This window comes from Erythranthe guttata, chromosome 9 (assembly GCF_056151865.1).
Source record: "Erythranthe guttata isolate IM_541 chromosome 9, IM_541, whole genome shotgun sequence".
Lineage (NCBI taxonomy): Eukaryota > Viridiplantae > Streptophyta > Magnoliopsida > Lamiales > Phrymaceae > Erythranthe > Erythranthe guttata.
Genome location: NC_142541.1, coordinates 651338 through 669212, shown reverse-complemented (window position 1 = coordinate 669212; position 17875 = coordinate 651338). Strand labels below are relative to the sequence as shown.

At 37.4% G+C, this 17875-nt stretch overlaps 5 protein-coding genes across 5 annotated transcripts; 1 reads left to right on the top strand and 4 right to left on the bottom strand.

Moving 5' to 3' along the window:
• The first annotated feature begins 762 nt into the window (after positions 1 to 762).
• On the top strand, positions 763 to 5734 carry LOC105975081 (putative galactinol--sucrose galactosyltransferase 2). Its single transcript, XM_013000254.2, has 14 exons — positions 763 to 1197; positions 1294 to 1571; positions 1682 to 1772; positions 2276 to 2324; positions 2448 to 2539; positions 2631 to 2738; positions 2977 to 3096; positions 3185 to 3595; positions 3728 to 3869; positions 4136 to 4203; positions 4327 to 4461; positions 4576 to 4793; positions 4891 to 4979; positions 5066 to 5734. Exons 1-14 carry the CDS (start codon positions 1019 to 1021, stop codon positions 5336 to 5338), a joined length of 2253 nt encoding a protein of 750 aa, XP_012855708.2. The 5' UTR covers positions 763 to 1018; the 3' UTR covers positions 5339 to 5734.
• Positions 5735 to 5889: 155 nt separating this feature from the next.
• Positions 5890 to 9033, bottom strand: LOC148767814 (putative late blight resistance protein homolog R1A-10). Its single transcript, XM_088823408.1, has one exon. It carries the CDS (start codon positions 9031 to 9033, stop codon positions 6340 to 6342), a length of 2694 nt encoding a protein of 897 aa, XP_088679534.1. The 3' UTR covers positions 5890 to 6339.
• On the bottom strand, positions 6201 to 10778 carry LOC105975054 (uncharacterized). Its single transcript, XM_013000223.2, has 4 exons — positions 10353 to 10778; positions 10142 to 10213; positions 9735 to 10022; positions 6201 to 9634 (listed from the first exon to the last, which is right to left on the bottom strand). The coding sequence occupies exons 1-4, from the start codon at positions 10776 to 10778 to the stop codon at positions 9560 to 9562; spliced, it is 861 nt and encodes a 286-aa protein (XP_012855677.2). The 3' UTR covers positions 6201 to 9559.
• Positions 10779 to 10859: 81 nt separating this feature from the next.
• LOC148767813 (putative late blight resistance protein homolog R1A-10) lies at positions 10860 to 13463 on the bottom strand. Its single transcript, XM_088823329.1, has one exon. It carries the CDS (start codon positions 13461 to 13463, stop codon positions 10860 to 10862), a length of 2604 nt encoding a protein of 867 aa, XP_088679455.1.
• A 351-nt stretch (positions 13464 to 13814) lies between these two features.
• LOC105975094 (putative formin-like protein 15b) lies at positions 13815 to 17142 on the bottom strand. The gene is made up of 14 exons (XM_088823411.1): positions 16781 to 17142; positions 16528 to 16615; positions 16343 to 16414; positions 16119 to 16217; positions 15886 to 15927; positions 15735 to 15815; positions 15607 to 15657; positions 15415 to 15496; positions 15221 to 15315; positions 15068 to 15139; positions 14839 to 14955; positions 14618 to 14686; positions 14444 to 14510; positions 13815 to 14236 (listed from the first exon to the last, which is right to left on the bottom strand). Exons 1-14 carry the CDS (start codon positions 16984 to 16986, stop codon positions 14124 to 14126), a joined length of 1254 nt encoding a protein of 417 aa, XP_088679537.1. The 5' UTR covers positions 16987 to 17142; the 3' UTR covers positions 13815 to 14123.
• Between the last annotated feature and the right edge of the window lie 733 nt (positions 17143 to 17875).

Below are 17875 nucleotides of genomic sequence, written 5' to 3'. Positions count from 1 at the left end.
AAAAAAATTCTTTCAAAAGAATATTTGCCATTTTTTAATTTCAATGATTCTTTTACTATACTTTTCTCAATTTTACCCTTTTATGCTCTTAATTAGTAGGGAGAGAATTCACTCTAAACTTATGTGGTACGAAAACTTCAACTCAGTGTTTCGGACACGTTTCATGTCCGAAACTCGATGAAACCTACCGAAGACCTTATGGGCTATTTTGTAATTTCAAATATTTTGTTGATTCCTTAATTATTTACATGATTTAATGATCAAATTTAGATTGATAATAATATTTATTTTGTAAATATTTGTATCGAAATATAAAAAAAAAATTATATATAAATAAAAACTTATATATGTTTATTTAGCATATCTATAAATTCACCCCTATACTTTTAATATCTACACATTCCTCCCAAATTCTCGTATCCCTATTCTCGGAACAATCCGTTTCCCCGTTTCCTCGTATCACCATTTATGTGTTTGTGCTACACAACGGCGAAACAATTGACGAGGGGTATTTTAGTCATTTTATAAGTTTATTTTTTGTCCCCATGACATCATATTTATTAGTTTTATTATGAATCATTAATGTCAACAAACATGACTCATTTCCATGTCAACATTGCTTTGATTGGTCCACCATCATATCATTTATTTCCCACTAATATTCATCCAAATCATGCTTCATTAACAATCAAAAAAATAAATAACTAAATAATAAAAATAATAATTAAATAAATAAACACTATTCATAGCTGCAGATAGCATGTTATTGTCTCCTAAAGGGTCTTTTAGATTTTATTCTGTCCCCATTTAGCTATAAAAAGCCAATTCTAAATCATTATTCCATCACCTTTTATTTTATTATACAAGTTGCCTTTTCTTGATTTCTCTATGCTTACTTAAATCTTCTTGTTTATAGCTTAATTATCAAGATTCTCTTGATCTTCCAATATATAATTCAATTCAATCTGGTAATTAATTAAAGTTCCGAAAAGGGATTATTAGGCGATCGAAAAAAAAAATGACGATCACAGCCGCGCCGGTGATCAAGAATGGTTGCCTCATTGTTAGGGGCAATGTTGTCCTAACACAAGTTCCGGACAATGTGTTCATCTCTCCATCAGGTTCAAAATCAGCTTTCATTGGAGCTGATTCGACGAACTCAGATTCTCGACACGTATTCAATCTTGGAGTTCTTAAGTAAGTACATATATAAATATGTGTTGTCTTAAACGTAGATGATATATACTAATTTTTTTTTTATATATAAATATTTTAATTTGTGATTGTTTGTAGAAATTGCAAGTTCATGTGTCTATTCGTAGCCAAGATATGGTGGATGATCCCGCGTATTGGAAAATCGGGTAGCGATATTCCTTTGGAGACGCAGATGCTTCTAATTGAAGCCGAAGAAGAAGAAGATTCTGTTTCCGATTTAGTAAATGAAGAAACTTCTGACGCAAAATCGAACGTAAATAAATTTTACGTTCTTGTATTGCCCGTTCTCGATGGAGCTTTTAGGACAACTCTACAAGGGAATGAATCAAATGAACTCCAATTCTGCTATGAAAGTGGTTAGTTTCAACTCAGACAAAAAAACCTTAATTAATCCAAAAATAATTGCTCTGTTTCGACATAATTTTTTCGATTCTTTCGATTATTGTGTTTGTGTTTTTCGTTTAAGGTGATCCTCAAGTACAAACTTGTCAAGCATTGGAAGGAGTTTTTGTCAATTCTGGAGACAACCCTTTTGATCTCCTCAAGGATTCAATAAAGTATGTTTTTATTTTCTTTTCTTCTTTCAGATATATATGTTTTACGGTCACCCCTGGAGTAAGGTCAAATTATAAAAGAAACCCTCATGTTTTGGTAATTACAATTAGCTATCACATATTAATCTTCTTACACGTCCACCCTTGCGGTGCCAAATTTAGTGGGCTCTTGTAGATTATGTGGAATATTCTCCAATTTGTACCCGTTTTATTACATTCGAGCTCCATATTTTGATACAAGATGATCATAAGATGTGTATCTTGGCTTGTAAATATCAGATTGTGGTGCTTTTTGAAACTGTATTTTTGCACAAAAAACGAGTACAAACTAGAGAATATTTGACACCATAAAAGTGAACATGTAAGAAAATTCATAGTTGAGGAAGGTGGTTGTAATTACCTAAACATAAGTAATTTTTTTCGTAATGTGAACTTACCTCAGAGAGGTGGCCGTAATTTACCCTAAAATATATGTGAGATTTTGATTCTTAAATTTTTTTTTTCAGGATATTGGCCAAACATAAGGGTACATTTAGTCACCTGGAAAACAAGAAGGTAGTAGTTCAGACATGATCCACACACACAAAAAAAAAATATATAAAAATAATTTTATTCTATATTATTTTGTTCAAATATTGAAATTTGACACTAAACATATGGTGCTAATTTATATGATAGATTCCTGCACATTTAGACTGGTTTGGATGGTGCACTTGGGATGCTTTTTACACTGATGTTACTCCAACTGGAATCAAACAAGGTCTTCAAAGGTAATTAATTGCTAATTAAAATTAAACTAAAACAAATTGTTCATATCTTTCTAATTTATTATGACAAAATAAAAAATCGTATTTCGTACAGTTTTAAAGAAGGTGGAATTTCTCCGAAATTCTTGATCATAGACGACGGATGGCAATCAACGGTCAACGAATTTCGGAAAGAAGGCCAACCATTAATCGAAGGAACACAGTAAGTCTCGTTTAAATAATAATTTCTTCTGGTCCCGACTTGGTAAAAACGTATTAAATTATTAGTTCAATAATTTAATATTTCGCTAAATTAATAGAATTTTGCTAGTCCCGACTGTATTAATTTATAGAGATTTGATCGTATATCTCACAGTAAACCAATCTTTCTAATCACCATTTAGTTAATAATTTACATATTCGAATCACTGATTAATTAATAATGCTTTGTATCGGTACAGATTCGCAACCAGATTAGCAGATATTAAGGAAAACAGCAAGTTTAAGGTTTCCGAATCGAACGGTTCTTGCTCGAATCTCAAAGATCTTATCCATGACATCAAACAAAATTATGGCCTAAAGTAAGATTTATTAATGTCACACATAAAACATTTCTTGAACTCAATTAATTTCTAAATCATCAATTTTTATTTATTTATTTTAATGCAGATATGTTTATATGTGGCATGCATTAGCCGGTTACTGGGGCGGAGTTCTAACATCATCGGAAAACCTCAAGAAATACAACCCGAAACTCGAGTATCCCGTCCAATCGCCTGGCAAAATCGGAAACATACGAGATATAGCAATGGACAGCTTGGAAAAATACGGAGTTGGATTAATCGACCCTACAAAAATCCGGGATTTTTACAACGACATGCATAGCTATCTTGCCGACTGCGGCGTCGACGGTGTTAAGGTTGACGTCCAGAACCTTCTAGAAACTTTGGGGGCCGGATATGGCGGAAGAGTCTCGATTACGAAACAATACCACGAAGCTTTAGACGAGTCTATAGAAAAGAACTTCGTCGACAATAACTTGATTTGCTGCATGTCTCATAATTCCGACTCGATTTTCACGTAAAAAAAATTAAATTAAATTAAACTATATTCCGACTCGACAATAACTTGATTTGCTGCATGTCCCTTTTTTCGAAAGTCTATAATTTATATATCCGAGTCTTGTAATAATTCATCGTTTTTTTTATGAAGCTCGAAGAAGAGTGCAACTGCAAGAGCATCGGAAGATTTCATGCCGAACGAGCCGAGTTTTCAGACGTTGCATATAGCTTCGGTGTCGTTCAATAGTCTTCTCTTAGGTGAAGTTGTTGTACCAGACTGGGATATGTTTCATGTGAGTATATATACTATATATATCAGTAGAACCTCGATAAATTAATAATCAATAAATTAATAACCTCGATTAAATAACAGTTTCTCTCGGTCCTGACTCGGTGAAGACGTGTTAAATTATTAACTCGATAATTTAATAATTCACTAAATTAATAGAATTTCCCTAGTCCCAACTGTATTAATTTAACTGTATATGTCATAAAAACTAAATTTCTAACTAAAGTACAATAAAATATATACTAAATTGTGTACTTTCTTGAATAATAGAGCAACCATGCAACTGCCGAGTTTCATGGAGCAGCAAGAGCGTTGGGTGGATGTCCCGTCTACGTAAGGTAAAAAAGAAATGAAAACGAAAACGTATCCGTTGAATCTTCGTACTAATTCAAAATCTCAGACAAGACATTGTTTTTTTCATTACTCATGATCAATGTAATTTTCTTTTTCCGATTTAACAGTGACAAACCGGGAAAACAAGATTTCGAAATTCTCAAGAAACTAGTTCTAGCCGATGGATCGATATTAAGGGCTAGATACGCAGGACGTCCTACACGCGATTGCATGTTTATCGATCCTGTCATGGATGGAAAGAGGTATATATAATATATTATCTCTACTTCAAATAACGAATAACCTTTTTTTTTTGTTGTTTATTAATAGATAGTAACTGATTTCGTTATTTTTTCGACAATATTAATTATCGACAGCTTGCTCAAGATATGGAACTTGAATAAGCTAACAGGAGTAGTGGGAGTTTTCAACTGCCAAGGCGCGGGCACTTGGCTGATGAAGCAAGCACAAGAGTCAACCCAAAAGTCAAACATTCCCCTCTCGGGCGGTGTGGGCCCCACTGATGTCGAATACCTTGACGAGATCGCAGGGGAAACTTGGACCGAAGAATGTGCTTTATATGCATTTAACAAAGGTCTGTCTTATTTCATTTCTTGCATTTTTTTTATAATTATTTCTAAGGTAATTGGTCTAATAAAATTTATGTTTTTCTTTACCGTTTGACTATGCAGGATCCCTTTTCAGAGTACCGAAGAACAAAACTATTGAAGTGTCGTTAGGCGTGTTAGAGTGCGAAATATTCACCGTTTCCCCGATAAAAGTACGCGCGAAAACTCGACGAATTTTTTTGTCATTGTTTAATTCTTGTTGTTTAGGACTAATGGGGATTATATTGATTGTGAACAGATATTGAAGGAGGACGTATGTTTTGCGCCTGTCGGGCTGATTAAAATGTACAACTCGGGAGGGGCGGTTGAGGATTGTACGTACGGGGATGTAATAAAAATCAAGGCAAGAGGGTGTGGAGTGTTCGGAGCATATTCGAGTGAGAAACCGAGTTGTTGTAAGGTAGACAACAAAGAAGAGGACTTCACTTACAGTTGTGAGGATGGACTGTTGACTGTCAAGATTCGAAACGACGAAAGCAGAAGCTTTACGGAGATCGAAATTGTGTATTAAGACACGTGTTATAAAAGATAAACATAATGACCACCTTTTTAATAATAGAATTACATATTTTTGGGTGTAATAAAAATCAGCAGAAGAGAGGGTATGTGGACTATTTGCAGCATGTTCGAGTGAAAAACAAGATGTTACAAGGTCGACAAGAAAGAAGACGACTTCACTTGGAACGCCGATCACGAAATTTGGAGCACCGATCGCGAAATGGGCTATTTTTTGCAAAATTCTCGTTGAAATTGTGTGTGTTCCATTCCCACGTGTTTTAGTACGGTGTTTTTTTTCCCCTTATTTCTTTCTCGAGAAACATGCGGAACATATTATTGATCATAAATGTTTTCCGAAACTTGAATGTATGTTGAGTTTCTGCCGAAATAGAAGATATTTTACCTAAAATCATTGTGCGAAAACTCCTACTATTAGAGTAGAGGTCTAGGGTTCGAATCATGTCCCTCCTCCTCGATTTCCCCAATTTGTAACAAGATTCGAATTTCTCAACAAAAATAAAATGACGATTCACAATGGCAAGTAAAAAGAAGGTGATTTGACGATTTTACCCTTGCTAAAAAACGTGATCGGTGCACAATTCCGGCGAGGATTTGGCGATCACAATTGGTGCTCGAAATAATAAAGTTTGGGGACAATGTATAATTACATTTATTCATTAATTAAAGATCGGGAAAAATACAGTCTTCGCCCCTCAAGTTTGCACCAATTTCATATTTGGTCCCCTATGTTTACAAAAAATACATTTGGTCCCTTATGTTTCAAACAGTTTTAGTTATTTCTGTCAATTTTCCGTTAAAACTAACGGAATCAAGTGTGTGCCCATCAATGAATTAACTGACACACTAATGGTAAATTGACGGAAACAACCAAAAGGGTTAAACTATTGAAACGTGAGGGACCAAATATATTTTTTTGTAAACATAGTGGGCCCAAATATGAAAATAGATCCAAACTTGAGGGGTGAAAAGTAAAAGCTAAAATTTGATTCAGGATTAGGGTTTCTCATCACCATCGTCATCATCACCATCACCATCACCTGAAAACTTGACCCGAAGACCAAAATAAACCCATCGGCTGTTGAGCTTCTGCTCAGATATTAACTGCTGAGTGACCAATGGGGAGCAACCATCCACCTCAATTTTCAGCGAGTAGTGAAGCCCAAAAATGGGGATCGCCGTCAATTTGTAGCAGTGCCGTATGATCAACCGGTTCATCTTCGGGAACTGGTAAGATTCCACTCTCCATTGCTGTATATCTAAATCTTCCATCAGCAGGAATTCCAGACCGTTGAATAGCGCGTACCGATTTTCGCGCCTCATTTCCCACTCCGGGCCGGAGAATGCGCACCACCGGAGTTTCAGCACTCGGAGATTCGGCAGTTCTGCGATCGCTCTCATGTTCTCCCATGGGAATCCGCATCCGCTCAAACTTATCTTACTGATGTTCGCCGGAAAATTCGGAATAATCTGACTCCTTACGAGGCTAGGGTTTATGACGACGCATTTGAACGACTCGAATTCTTCGTAGACGGAGGCGAAACGGTCGCCGCCGCCGAGAAAACTCAGGGCTTCAACGGCGGCGGTTTCATCGTCGTCTTTTGTCTCGATCCGAATCCCTAACTTCGTTAGGTTAGGGATTCGTGTAAGAACTCTTTTGGTGCAGCTATGAGCGCCAACACCTGAAATTGTTAAAAGCTTCTCGAGGATAAGAGAATCGTCGTTTGCAGGAGAAGGATCTGGCAGGTCGAATCCCATGCACACCAGGTGTTTGAGTTTATGCAGCTTCCAAATCTCTACAGGCAAATAAACAGGAGAATTCGACGATTTGATAACCCTATGATGCTGATGGATAATCAAGATTTCGAGATTCGAAAGACGTGATATGGAAGAAGGTATCTCTCCATTGGATGTTACTGCCAAGTACCTCAAATGAAATAGTTCTACTACTTGATGTGGGAATTCGTAAAACCGCATCAAAACGGCGTCTAGTACCTTGAGCAATCGAAAAGGCAAGTACAACCTTATTGGATATTGTTGCTTTGGACCGTAACAAAGAAGAGAACGCGCGCCCGAAACTGATTCCATCCAGATATGGGCTTGTTCGAAACCAAGTACAATGTTGTTGTGTGCGCACAACCTCCGCTGGCTATCTATACCCTCTGGAAAACTGTCGGGGTACTTGTTTATGACGTGGAAAAAGTTCTCACTCTTGGCTTCATTAACGCACAGATTCCGAAAAGTGAAATGCAGTTTGCATGTTTTAGTTGTCCGTTTACCTCTAGACCTCTGCTTCTTCTTCATAACAACACTATGAGAAATAAGTTCGTTCAAGCACTCATCGGCTGTTTCTTCCAAGTTTTTGTTCTTTTGTGGTTCAAGAATGCCCTCGGCAACCAACAATTTGGTGAGCTTCGAGCGAGAAATCTCGTATCCTTTTGGGAAGACACTCATATACAGAAAGCATACCTTTAGGTATTGGGGCAGCATCGTGTAACTCAAAAGTAGCGCATTTGAGAGGGGTGTGTTGTCATCTGATTTGATGGTGAGTGGATCTTCTTTGTCTGCTATGAATTGCCATTCCTCGACCGTCTTCTCTTTCTTACGCAGGAGCTTTCCGACCTCGATAATTGCCAGAGGGAGCCCTTCGCATTTCTTGGCAATCTCCTTACCGATCTTCTCAAGTTGAGGACTGCACGACCCTCCAGTAGTAGTGAATACTAAATCTCGAAGTAGATTCCAACTTTCAACATTATTCAACAATGGTATCTCCATAGATAGTTCATCGAAGTCTCGCATCCTAGATGTAATGATGATACGGCTTTGGTTCACCTCATCTGGAAGATAGTGTTTGAATTCTTCCCTGATGTGTGTATTCCATACGTCATCTAACACTACGAGATACCTCTTACCGAGTAAAATCTGGTATACAAGCTTGGATAAAGAATCTTCACTAGAATCTTCACGAAGATCTTCATTATCAGCTTTGAGTTGATCGAGCAGAAGTAGCAGAGTTTCTTTCAATTGATAATGGGGGCCGAGCGTCACATATAAACATCGATCAAAATGAACCTTGACTTCTGGATCGTCGTAAACTTGTTTGACCACAATAGTCTTACCGATGCCAGCCATACCGACAACTAACATCGTAGAGCAACGTCCGTATGTGTTCGACAAAACCCAATGTCTTAGTTTCCTCAGTTCCTTACCCAATCCCACGATCTTTTTCTTATTCCCACCATAATCAATTCTTGATAGGGTGGTTTCTGAAGCAGAAGAATCGCTCTGTTGTTGGTTTTGTCTGTTAATGTCGCACTCTTCCTTTGTCTTCAATATTTTGGTGAATGAACTAACTTCTTGTCTGAACTCGAGTAGTTGCTGAGAAAAGACGAAAGTCAAACCGTCATCTGCAGCGCTTCCGGATCCCGAAAGAAACTTATCTGATATATGGAAGTCGATGAGATCTTCGAGTTTATGCACCACGTCTTTGATTTGTCTCTCGAAAGCTTCCACGCTCTTGCTGCTGCTGCTTTGTGGAGGACTGATTGCTTCGAGAAATGATTGCAAGTAACAAAGCTCATCGGAGATAAGTTTCATTTCTGTGTTGGGAAGAAGAATCTTGGATCCGGGAGGAAGCAAAAGGATGCGCTCGATTGTTTGCTTAAGGGAAACTACAGCAGCAAAAGCCATTTTCAACTCTCTCTCTCTCTCTCCCTCAAAATTCGATAACGTTTACAAAAAGATAGTACATTTTGCAGTTCATGGGGCTGTGTTTTCTTCGGATGAATTGTTTTTGTTCAACATTTTGGCTCTTTCCGGAAAACAACGACTTGCAGCCGTGTCGTGACAATAGCTTGTGACCAAGAATCTCTTGTGATTTAATATGATAGTAACAACTATTCGCAGCCTGACAATTACAAATTGGTGACATAATTTATGTCATATTTTATTTTATTTGTCAGGTTGTTGAGGCCAATAAGTTTGTCCATTTAAGACTTGTTCTTCCTAACAACACATCAGGCAATCTTTTATTATTTGGTCTTGTTATTTACACATTTGAGATATTGACAGATTTTTTCAAGAAAATGGAACTTGAATAAACTAACGAAAATCCCGTTGTTCCTCTCTCGGGCCCACACGGCCCGTTGACGTCGAATACCTTGAAGAGATTACAGGGGAAACTCGGACTGAAGAATATGCCTTGAGTTGTTGTGCCTTAACCAAATCTAAAATTGCCAAGCCATGGTCTTTCTTCAGTAACATTTACTCTGATTGCTCTCCCATCAAAACTCTGCAACATTTCAATAACTAGTAATAACTTCTCCATTGTATATAGCATTTATTTCAAAAAATAATAAAAAAATCTTAAAGCATCAAATGCAGTTTTATACCTTTCCGTCAAGTTTTGCAATGGCATCATTTACTTGAGATTCAGTCGACATCTCCACAAAGCCGAAACCGAGCGATCTTCCACTCTCCCAGTCACAGACTACTCGAGCACTCAAAACTTTACCATACTCGCCGAAAACCTCCTCGAGACGTAAGCCATCGACACTCAATGGCAAGTTACCGATATATATTCTTCTGGGACTAGCTGCAGCGTACACTCGAGGGTGGCGTTCAGCTCTTAATCCTTCTGGAATGCCTTTGTAAATAGTTATTAGCCTTCCACCAACATCCTGCTTAAGAGAATTATTAAATTAGAATTAGACGATTTCGTTCAACGTTGTTTGAGTTTTTCGTTACGAAAATTGATGGATAAAATCTATATGCCCGAGGACGAAAGTATAGAACTTACGATGAATTCCGGGAGGGGAATCTGAACTTTTGACAGCACGATTTCACCGATGAATTCTCTATACCAATCAACCTGACAAAAGAGAATTACCAAATAGAGGTCATAAGAAACAAATATACAATAAGTCAATAACAATAGAAAATTTTGAAGATCAAAAGGAGACTGAGATTCTTAAAAATAGTGTAAATCTTTTTCATCGGAATGCAATTACCACTCGTGTTTTCGGCTTGTATGATGTAGAACCACGGGAGCCGCCACCCGTATTAGCGACCGAGGAAAGACTTCGAACTTCGGTTGAGATAGGAGGAGGTGGTGGTGGTGGTGGTGAATTGATAGGAAGTGGTGGCGGTGGCGGTGGTGAATTGACATGACGACGAGATGGTGGTGGTGAATTGATAGGAAGTGGTGGTGGTGGCGGTGGTGAATAGATATGACGACGAGGTGGCGGTGGCGGTGGTGAATAGATATGACGACGAGGTGGTGGCGGTGGCGAATAGATTGGACGAGGAGGTGGTGGTGGAGAATTGATAGGAAGTGGAGGTGGTGGAGGAGGAGGTGGTGGACCTGGTGGCGGCGGTGGTGGTGGAGGAGGTGGTGGATCTGGTGGTGAACTGATTGGATCAATGGAGGTTGACATTCTTATCGGCTTTTCACAACAAATAATATTGATGCTATGACTATTTCCCCAACCAAATCAAATAATATTGTCTTCAATTTTTTATGATTTGATTTTGTTATCCTCCCACGAAGAGCGAACCCTAATTTTGACATGATCGTTCACCCAATCATGTTTCGCCATGTAAATTCCTCGAGCCGAATTCGCGAGCGACGAGCTGCAATCATCCACCTCAATAACTTCAAGCGCCGCCGAATCCGCAATTCCACGGGGGATCTCCTTCAGCTTGTAGCAGTGCCTGATTACCAGTCGCGAGAGCCGCCGGAAACCGCCGCCGGAGTTGGTTTCCCATACCTCTACATCCAAGTCCTCCATCAGCAGAAATTTCAGCCTCGGAAACAGTTCCCCCTCGCCGCCGGCAATTTCCCACTCCGCGCCGGAGAACGCACACCATCGGAGTTTAAGCACCTCTAGATTCGGCAATTCTCCGATCACTCCCATACTCCTCCATTGAAATCCACATCCGCTCAAACTTATCTTCCTAATGTTCGCCGGAAAATTCAGTACCGGAGAAGAAACGAAACGAGATCTAATGCCAGGATCGTCTACAACAATGCATTTGAACGAGTCGAATTCGTCGTAGCAAGATGCGAACTCACCGAGGAAATTGAATTTCTCATCTAGTGATGAATCAATCCTGATTCCTAATTTGATTAGGTTAGGGATTCTAATAAGAACTCTTTCCGTACAGCTATGAGCTCCGACGCCTGAAAGTGTTAAAAGTTTCTCTAAGATAAGAGAATCATCGTTTGCAGGTGAAGGATCTGGCAGGTCAAATCCCATGCACTCCAGGTGTTTGAGTTTATGCAGCTTCCAAATCTCTACAGGCAAATAAACCGGAAAATTCGACGATTTGATTACCCTATGATGCCAATGGATAATCAAGACTTCGAGGTTCGAAAGACGTGAAACGGAAGAAGGGATCTCTCCATAATACGTGATGGCAAGGTACCTCAAGTGAACTAGCTCCACCACTTGATGTGGGAACTCGTAAAACCGAATCGAAACAGCATCTAGTACCTTGAGCAATCGGAAACCAAAGTACGACACCACCGGATATTGTTGCTTTGGACCGTAACAGAGCAGAGAACGTGCGCAGGGAACCGATTCTTCCATCCAGCTACGCACTTGTTCGAAACCGAGTACGACGTTGTTGTGCATGCACAACCGCCTCTGTCTATTTATGCATTCCGGAAAACTATCGACGTATTTCCTTATCACATGAAAAAACTTTTCACTGTGGGCTTCGTTAACGCATAGATTTCGAAACACAAAGTGGATTCTACATGTTTTCATTTTCTCAGATTTGGAGCTTCGCTCTTGGACCAATACAACACTTTTGGAAACGAGTTCTTCCAAATACTCCTGCGCCACTTCTTCGAAGCTTTTATCCCCTGATTCGACGAGTCCCTCAACAACCCATAGTCTAATGAGTTTGGAGATAGAGATCACATAATCTTTCGGGAATACTCCGATGTATAGAAAGGGTGCCTTTAAATGTTGAGGCAACTGCTTATAACTCAGAGACACCGACCTCGAGATGGGGGTGTCGTCATCCATTCTGATGATGAGTGAATTTTCATTTTCCGCAAATTTTGTCCAGTTTTCAACTGTCTTCTCTGTCTCCGACAGGAGTTTGCCGATGGTAATGATTGCCAGAGGAAGCCCTTCGCAGTTCTTGGCAATCTTCTTCCCGATTTTCTCGAGATGGGAATCAAGAACATATTTTTCCGTATTAAATATCGTCTCGCGAAGTAGTTTCCAGCTTTCATCATCATCAAGAAACGGGATTCGGAGAATACTCCCGCAGGATGAGCTGGCGTGGAGGGCCACGTCTACCAGCCTAGTAGTCAAGATGATTCGACTTCCGTTTTTGTCGTTCGGAAGGAACTGTTTGAGTTCGTTCCAGACCTTCGTATCCCATACATCGTCCAGCACAATCAAAAACCTCTTATTTTTCAAATAAAGGCATAGATCATCGGCTAATTCTTTATCCTCTTTGTGGTGAATTTTGTCGGTGTGGAATCCCGCTTGATGGAGTGCGAGTAGGAGAATTTTTTTCAGCTGATATTTCGGTCCTATTGGTATGAAAAAACGAGCGCCAAAAACATCTGCAACAAATGAATCATCGTAAATTTGTTTGGCAAGAGTAGTCTTACCAATACCAGCCATGCCCACGAGGGAGATAATATCGAGGTTGGGTGAATTCCACTCGAGCCAGCCCAATAGTTGTATTAGTTCATTCACCATTCCCACAATAGCTATGGCAGCAAAAGAATCGATGTGCTGTTGCTGGTCTTCTTCGTCGAACTCTTCCTCGTACTTCAACGGTGTGCTAAATGAACTAATTTCTTGTCTGAATTCGAGCACTTGTTCGGAGATTTCAGACACCGAAAGAGATGGATCTGATATACGGGAGTCGATCAGATCTTCAAATGTATGTACTGCATCTTTGATTTGTGTTTCCAAAGCATGTACGGTGTTTCTGCTTGTTGAGGGGCTGATTGATTTGCGAAACGATTGCAGGTAACAGAGATCACCATGGATAAGTTTCATTTCGGAGTCGGAAAGAAGAATTTCAGATCGGGAACAAAGCATAAGGCGCTCTATTGTCTGCTTGAGAGAAACTACAGCTGCGTAAGCCATTTCTTCTTCTTCGTCTCTCTCAATCTCGATGATGGTTAGTACTTTCAATATAAGCAGTCAACTTTGCATTTTCCATGTTTATTTTCAAAATACAACAAAACAAGATTACGTGAAGCCCTGTCACTAAATCGAACCATAAAATAAATATATATATATTTACACACCTGTAGGAAACTTCAGACTTTTTTTTTTTTTTCCTTTCATATTTGACCTGAAAGCATGTGTATAGATTCCAATAATAATGTCTGGATGGATTGTAGTGATCTTCTTCCAATTATCTCAATTTAATAACATTAAAATATATATTATATATACTACATTGCAGATAATAAGCTAAAATCCATCATAATATATATAATCTCAAGTAATCTAACATTATACCAAATGTAAGATTTTAACACTATTTTTGAGATTTTAATGTATAATAAATATGCTAAAATCTTACTGAAATTGTAATGGAACAGTAAATAGAATTAAGGTGAGAAGAGTGAAGAACATGTAACGGGAGAGAGAGAAAATAATATATAAAGGAGAGAGGACTCTCTCTCTCTCTCTCTCTCTCTCTCTCTCTCTCTCTCTCTCTCCATGCCAATGGCTCCTAGCTCTTTTTCTTTTTCTTTTTCTCAGCCTTATGTACAATGGATCTATTGATCCGACTCATTATATATCTTGGCCGGTTTGATTTTGGATTGCATCACTTCTCATTGTTCGCCTGCTGCTTGTTTTTTCATCATCAGTAAGCATTTTCGTGAAGACGACAAAAGTTTCAATCACTGCACAAACGAAAATCAGAAGTTATCAAGAATCTTGAAATAATTATTAAGAAGTACGATACTTGTAATTTACAAATCTCAACAAGTTTCTCTTAAAAATATATGCATAATTCGGCAATAGACGAAACCAAAATTTTGTATTCACGAGTAACCGAGTGCCATATATGCATACACCTAAAAAAAAATGACGGTGAATACGTCATAAACCTTTCTCAAAGGGATATCTTTCTGGATCGTCGAGAAAATGAACTGTCAGTGAATCTACAATCCTCCCCTGCATATTACGTTCCGATATGAAGTCACACGTTAAGGAAAAAAACAAGGAAAAAAAGATTCAAATGTATATTTAAAACAGCATAGTAATTAAATCTTTAACCTCACCACTTGAATGTAAAGTGACCCGAACCCCGTCAATTCCGACTCGGCAGTATCAACGAAACTCCTCAAAACCTACTCGAACCCAATTGAGTAATTAACCAACAACTTCCTCATTAATAAGTTTTTACGCTCTAAACTCGAATTTCTTCTAGCATATTTAAAATTTTTTCAACTACTTGATTACGAGAACGTCGAAAAGCTTAATAGTTAAATACTTTTCATACCTTTCGAAACCTTGAAAATACAGCACCATCGTTCTCTGCTGAAACGAGTTCTCGTTTAACCCTCTCAATGCCTTTATAAACTGCATACGTCTCGTTAGCCAATGACGAAAGTCGTATCTAGTGTATACAGCCAAGTCACAGATGAACAAGTACCAAAAAGTTGATTATTCTCTTAAAACATTTTATGAAATAAATATTTAAAATTTAATAAATATATAATAAGACGAACCTTGGAGGCTGGTTCTAAATGAACAAGATCCTTACTGAAATCTAGCAACTCCGGTTTTCTCTGAACTATAACCTAAAAAAACTAGATAATTAAAACGGGAAACATCCGTAAACGAAAGTATGTATTTATATAGTTAGTTTATGCTAGCTCTACCTTTCGTAAGTGATGCAATAACGCAGTTTTGTTATTTCTTTCGGGAGTACCGGGACGCCCGAGAAGACTATCCAATGTCAATAATCTAGACGGCCCTGCAAAATGCAAACTTATCGGAGTATGAATAATAGATTTAAAATCTTATTACAGTCAAATAGAAATGTAATAAAACAGTTCGGTCGAGGGATTTATACGCGATGCACTGCCTCGATTAAATGGAACTCCAAGTGCAAGGATTGTCCGTATTAGTTGACGTAACTTCACCGATTCTTTAATCTATACCAACAATAATATATATAAAATATATATATATATATATATATATATATATATATAATTTACAGTGCCTTAATAAGTGAAAGCATCGAACCGAATAATAACGGTACCTCTTTAGCTGCGGTATTGATGATATTCAGTTCCAGTTTAATGTTCGTAACCTTAACAACAAAAGCTGCTTATTAAATATTTATCGCATGAAAAAAAAAATGAATTAACGAGTATTACGAATATGCACCTGGCTCGTATACGTTACTATGAAAAGAAATACTCTTAATTTGGATTCCATTCTCGGAACTTTCATCAGATTCAGGAAAAACTGAAATATTCGGAAGCACATTCGTTAGTAATGGCAATTTCGTTAATAAATCGACAAAGTCGTAAAATACCTGTTCACACTTTCCTAGCTTCCTCTTGTCGCCACTGTATTTCTGTAAAAAATAAACTTACTGTTAGACAACTCAACCATAGATAGATCTGATTAAATAACCACCCACTAAGCACACATACACATGTGTGTGTGTGTGTGTGTGTGATTATGTGTAAATCTACGGTTGAGATCTAGCCAGTGTAAATAATCAGGTATAGCGTCTAATTACCCCTCTCTGTCGGGTTTAAATACCTTTAGCGTATCCATTTCTACTACATTAGGATAGAATCTTAAAATATCCTCAACTTGCTCAATTCCCAGAGCAGAAGAATCCATCGACAGGATCGCATTCTAAAAATCGAAAAATGAAGTTGTATGAGATATTGATTTGTGAATACAGTTTAATATTACTCGAGTTTTTCGTTATGAAAATTGATGGATAAAATCTATGCCAGGAATGAAGTAGAGAAACTTACGACGAATTGTGGCAGGGGAATCTTGACTTTTGAGAGCACAATTTCGCAGTTAAAGGCTCGATGCCAATTAATCTAACAAATAAAGAATTACGAAATAGAAGTAGTAAGAAACAAATTTAGAATAAAAATTTAATAAATTTTGATGTTTAGAAAATCGTTTTATTTAGGTAGGTAATCGCCATTACGAATCGTATTTTCGGCTTGTATAATTGCGAACGACGACGGGCAGCATTGTCCACCGAGGAAAGACTGGATGTACCAATTTGAAGTGGCCTGCCAAAAGATTAATCATGTTTGTATCATATAGCATTTGGTTTTAAATTAAAATAATTAACATAAATTAAATATTTTATCCCAATCAAATATTGTAAATGCATAAAAAAATAAATCTATGATCAAAGTGTAATACCGAGATGATTACTGGAATTATATACCTACCTCGACCGAGTTTTATGTTTCCGGGATGGATGACTTGATTGAGAGGAAGGTGGAGGTGGTGGTGGTGGTGGTGAATTGATAGGACGATGACGCGGCGGCGGCGGCGGTGGTTGTGGTGGTGAATTGAAAGGAAGAGGAGAAGCCGGTGGAGGTGATTCAGGTGAATCTATAAGGAGGGAAGCATTAGTGGAAGTTGAGGAATCCATTTCTTTTCTGGGAAGGTAAGAAGAAGAAATGGAATCTTTTATTATAGGTGGATCAATCCAAGTTGACTTTTAATATTGGCTTCCTTTAAACTTGGAATCGAGATAATACACATGAACTCTGATAATAGCATGTTTGCAGCAATCATACATGTGATTATATATATATATATATATATATATATATATATATATATATATATATATATATATATATATATATATATATATATATATATATATATATATATATATATATATATATGCATATATATATGGGCAAATTGCACATCACCCCCTATAAATTTCTTATTTTCGCAATTCACCCCCTCAAATTTTAGAAAAGTGAATGTCTCCCTTCAAATGATGCCCCAACAGCAAAATTTTGATGGATTATTCATCGGAATTGAGTTTTTTTGTTCCACATTGGACCTTCAAAATTTTATTTTTCTGCACATTGTCTCTTTAAAAGGTTATTTTTGTTGCACGATATCCACCACAAATTAGCTTTTGGGTCAAAGTGCAATTAAAACAAACTTTCAAAGGGGGGAGATCTATTTTTGAATTTTTAGAGGGGGAAATGCGAAAATGGAAAATATATAAGGGGTGAAGTGCATTTTGTGTGTATATATTATATCAAGTTATTGAATACTCTCTCCGTTCCTAAATAAATGTCTTTTTTCACTTTTTGCAAACATTAAGAAATTCAATAAATATATCTTTATTTTAGAAAAATTATATAGAAATGACTAAAACATCCTTTATTATTTAATGATTTATTAGAGAAAAATAATGATTAGAGTTTCATTAATAAGGTTAAAACAGGAAAAATGCATTTAATGCAGTATTGGAAATCTAAAGTGACAGATAATATAAAAAAAAAAAAATTTTA

Coding starts and splice junctions, on each gene's coding strand:
- LOC105975081 (XM_013000254.2), top strand. CDS start 1,019: ATGACGATCACAGCCGCGCCGGTGATCAAGAATGGTTGCCTCATTGTT. Junction 1,198..1,293: donor TTCAATCTTGGAGTTCTTAA/GTAAGTACATAT, acceptor GATTGTTTGTAG/AAATTGCAAGTTCATGTGTC. Junction 3,596..3,727: donor AATTCCGACTCGATTTTCAC/GTAAAAAAAATT, acceptor TTTTTTATGAAG/CTCGAAGAAGAGTGCAACTG.
- LOC148767814 (XM_088823408.1), bottom strand. CDS start 9,033: ATGGCTTTTGCTGCTGTAGTTTCCCTTAAGCAAACAATCGAGCGCATC.
- LOC105975054 (XM_013000223.2), bottom strand. CDS start 10,778: ATGTCAACCTCCATTGATCCAATCAGTTCACCACCAGATCCACCACCT. Junction 10,214..10,352: donor ACAAGCCGAAAACACGAGTG/GTAATTGCATTC, acceptor CTCTTTTGTCAG/GTTGATTGGTATAGAGAATT. Junction 10,023..10,141: donor TTCCCCTCCCGGAATTCATC/GTAAGTTCTATA, acceptor TCTCTTAAGCAG/GATGTTGGTGGAAGGCTAAT.
- LOC148767813 (XM_088823329.1), bottom strand. CDS start 13,463: ATGGCTTACGCAGCTGTAGTTTCTCTCAAGCAGACAATAGAGCGCCTT.
- LOC105975094 (XM_088823411.1), bottom strand. CDS start 16,986: ATGGATTCCTCAACTTCCACTAATGCTTCCCTCCTTATAGATTCACCT. Junction 15,658..15,734: donor TAGTAACGTATACGAGCCAG/GTGCATATTCGT, acceptor TTTGTTGTTAAG/GTTACGAACATTAAACTGGA. Junction 14,687..14,838: donor TATTTTCAAGGTTTCGAAAG/GTATGAAAAGTA, acceptor GGGTTCGAGTAG/GTTTTGAGGAGTTTCGTTGA.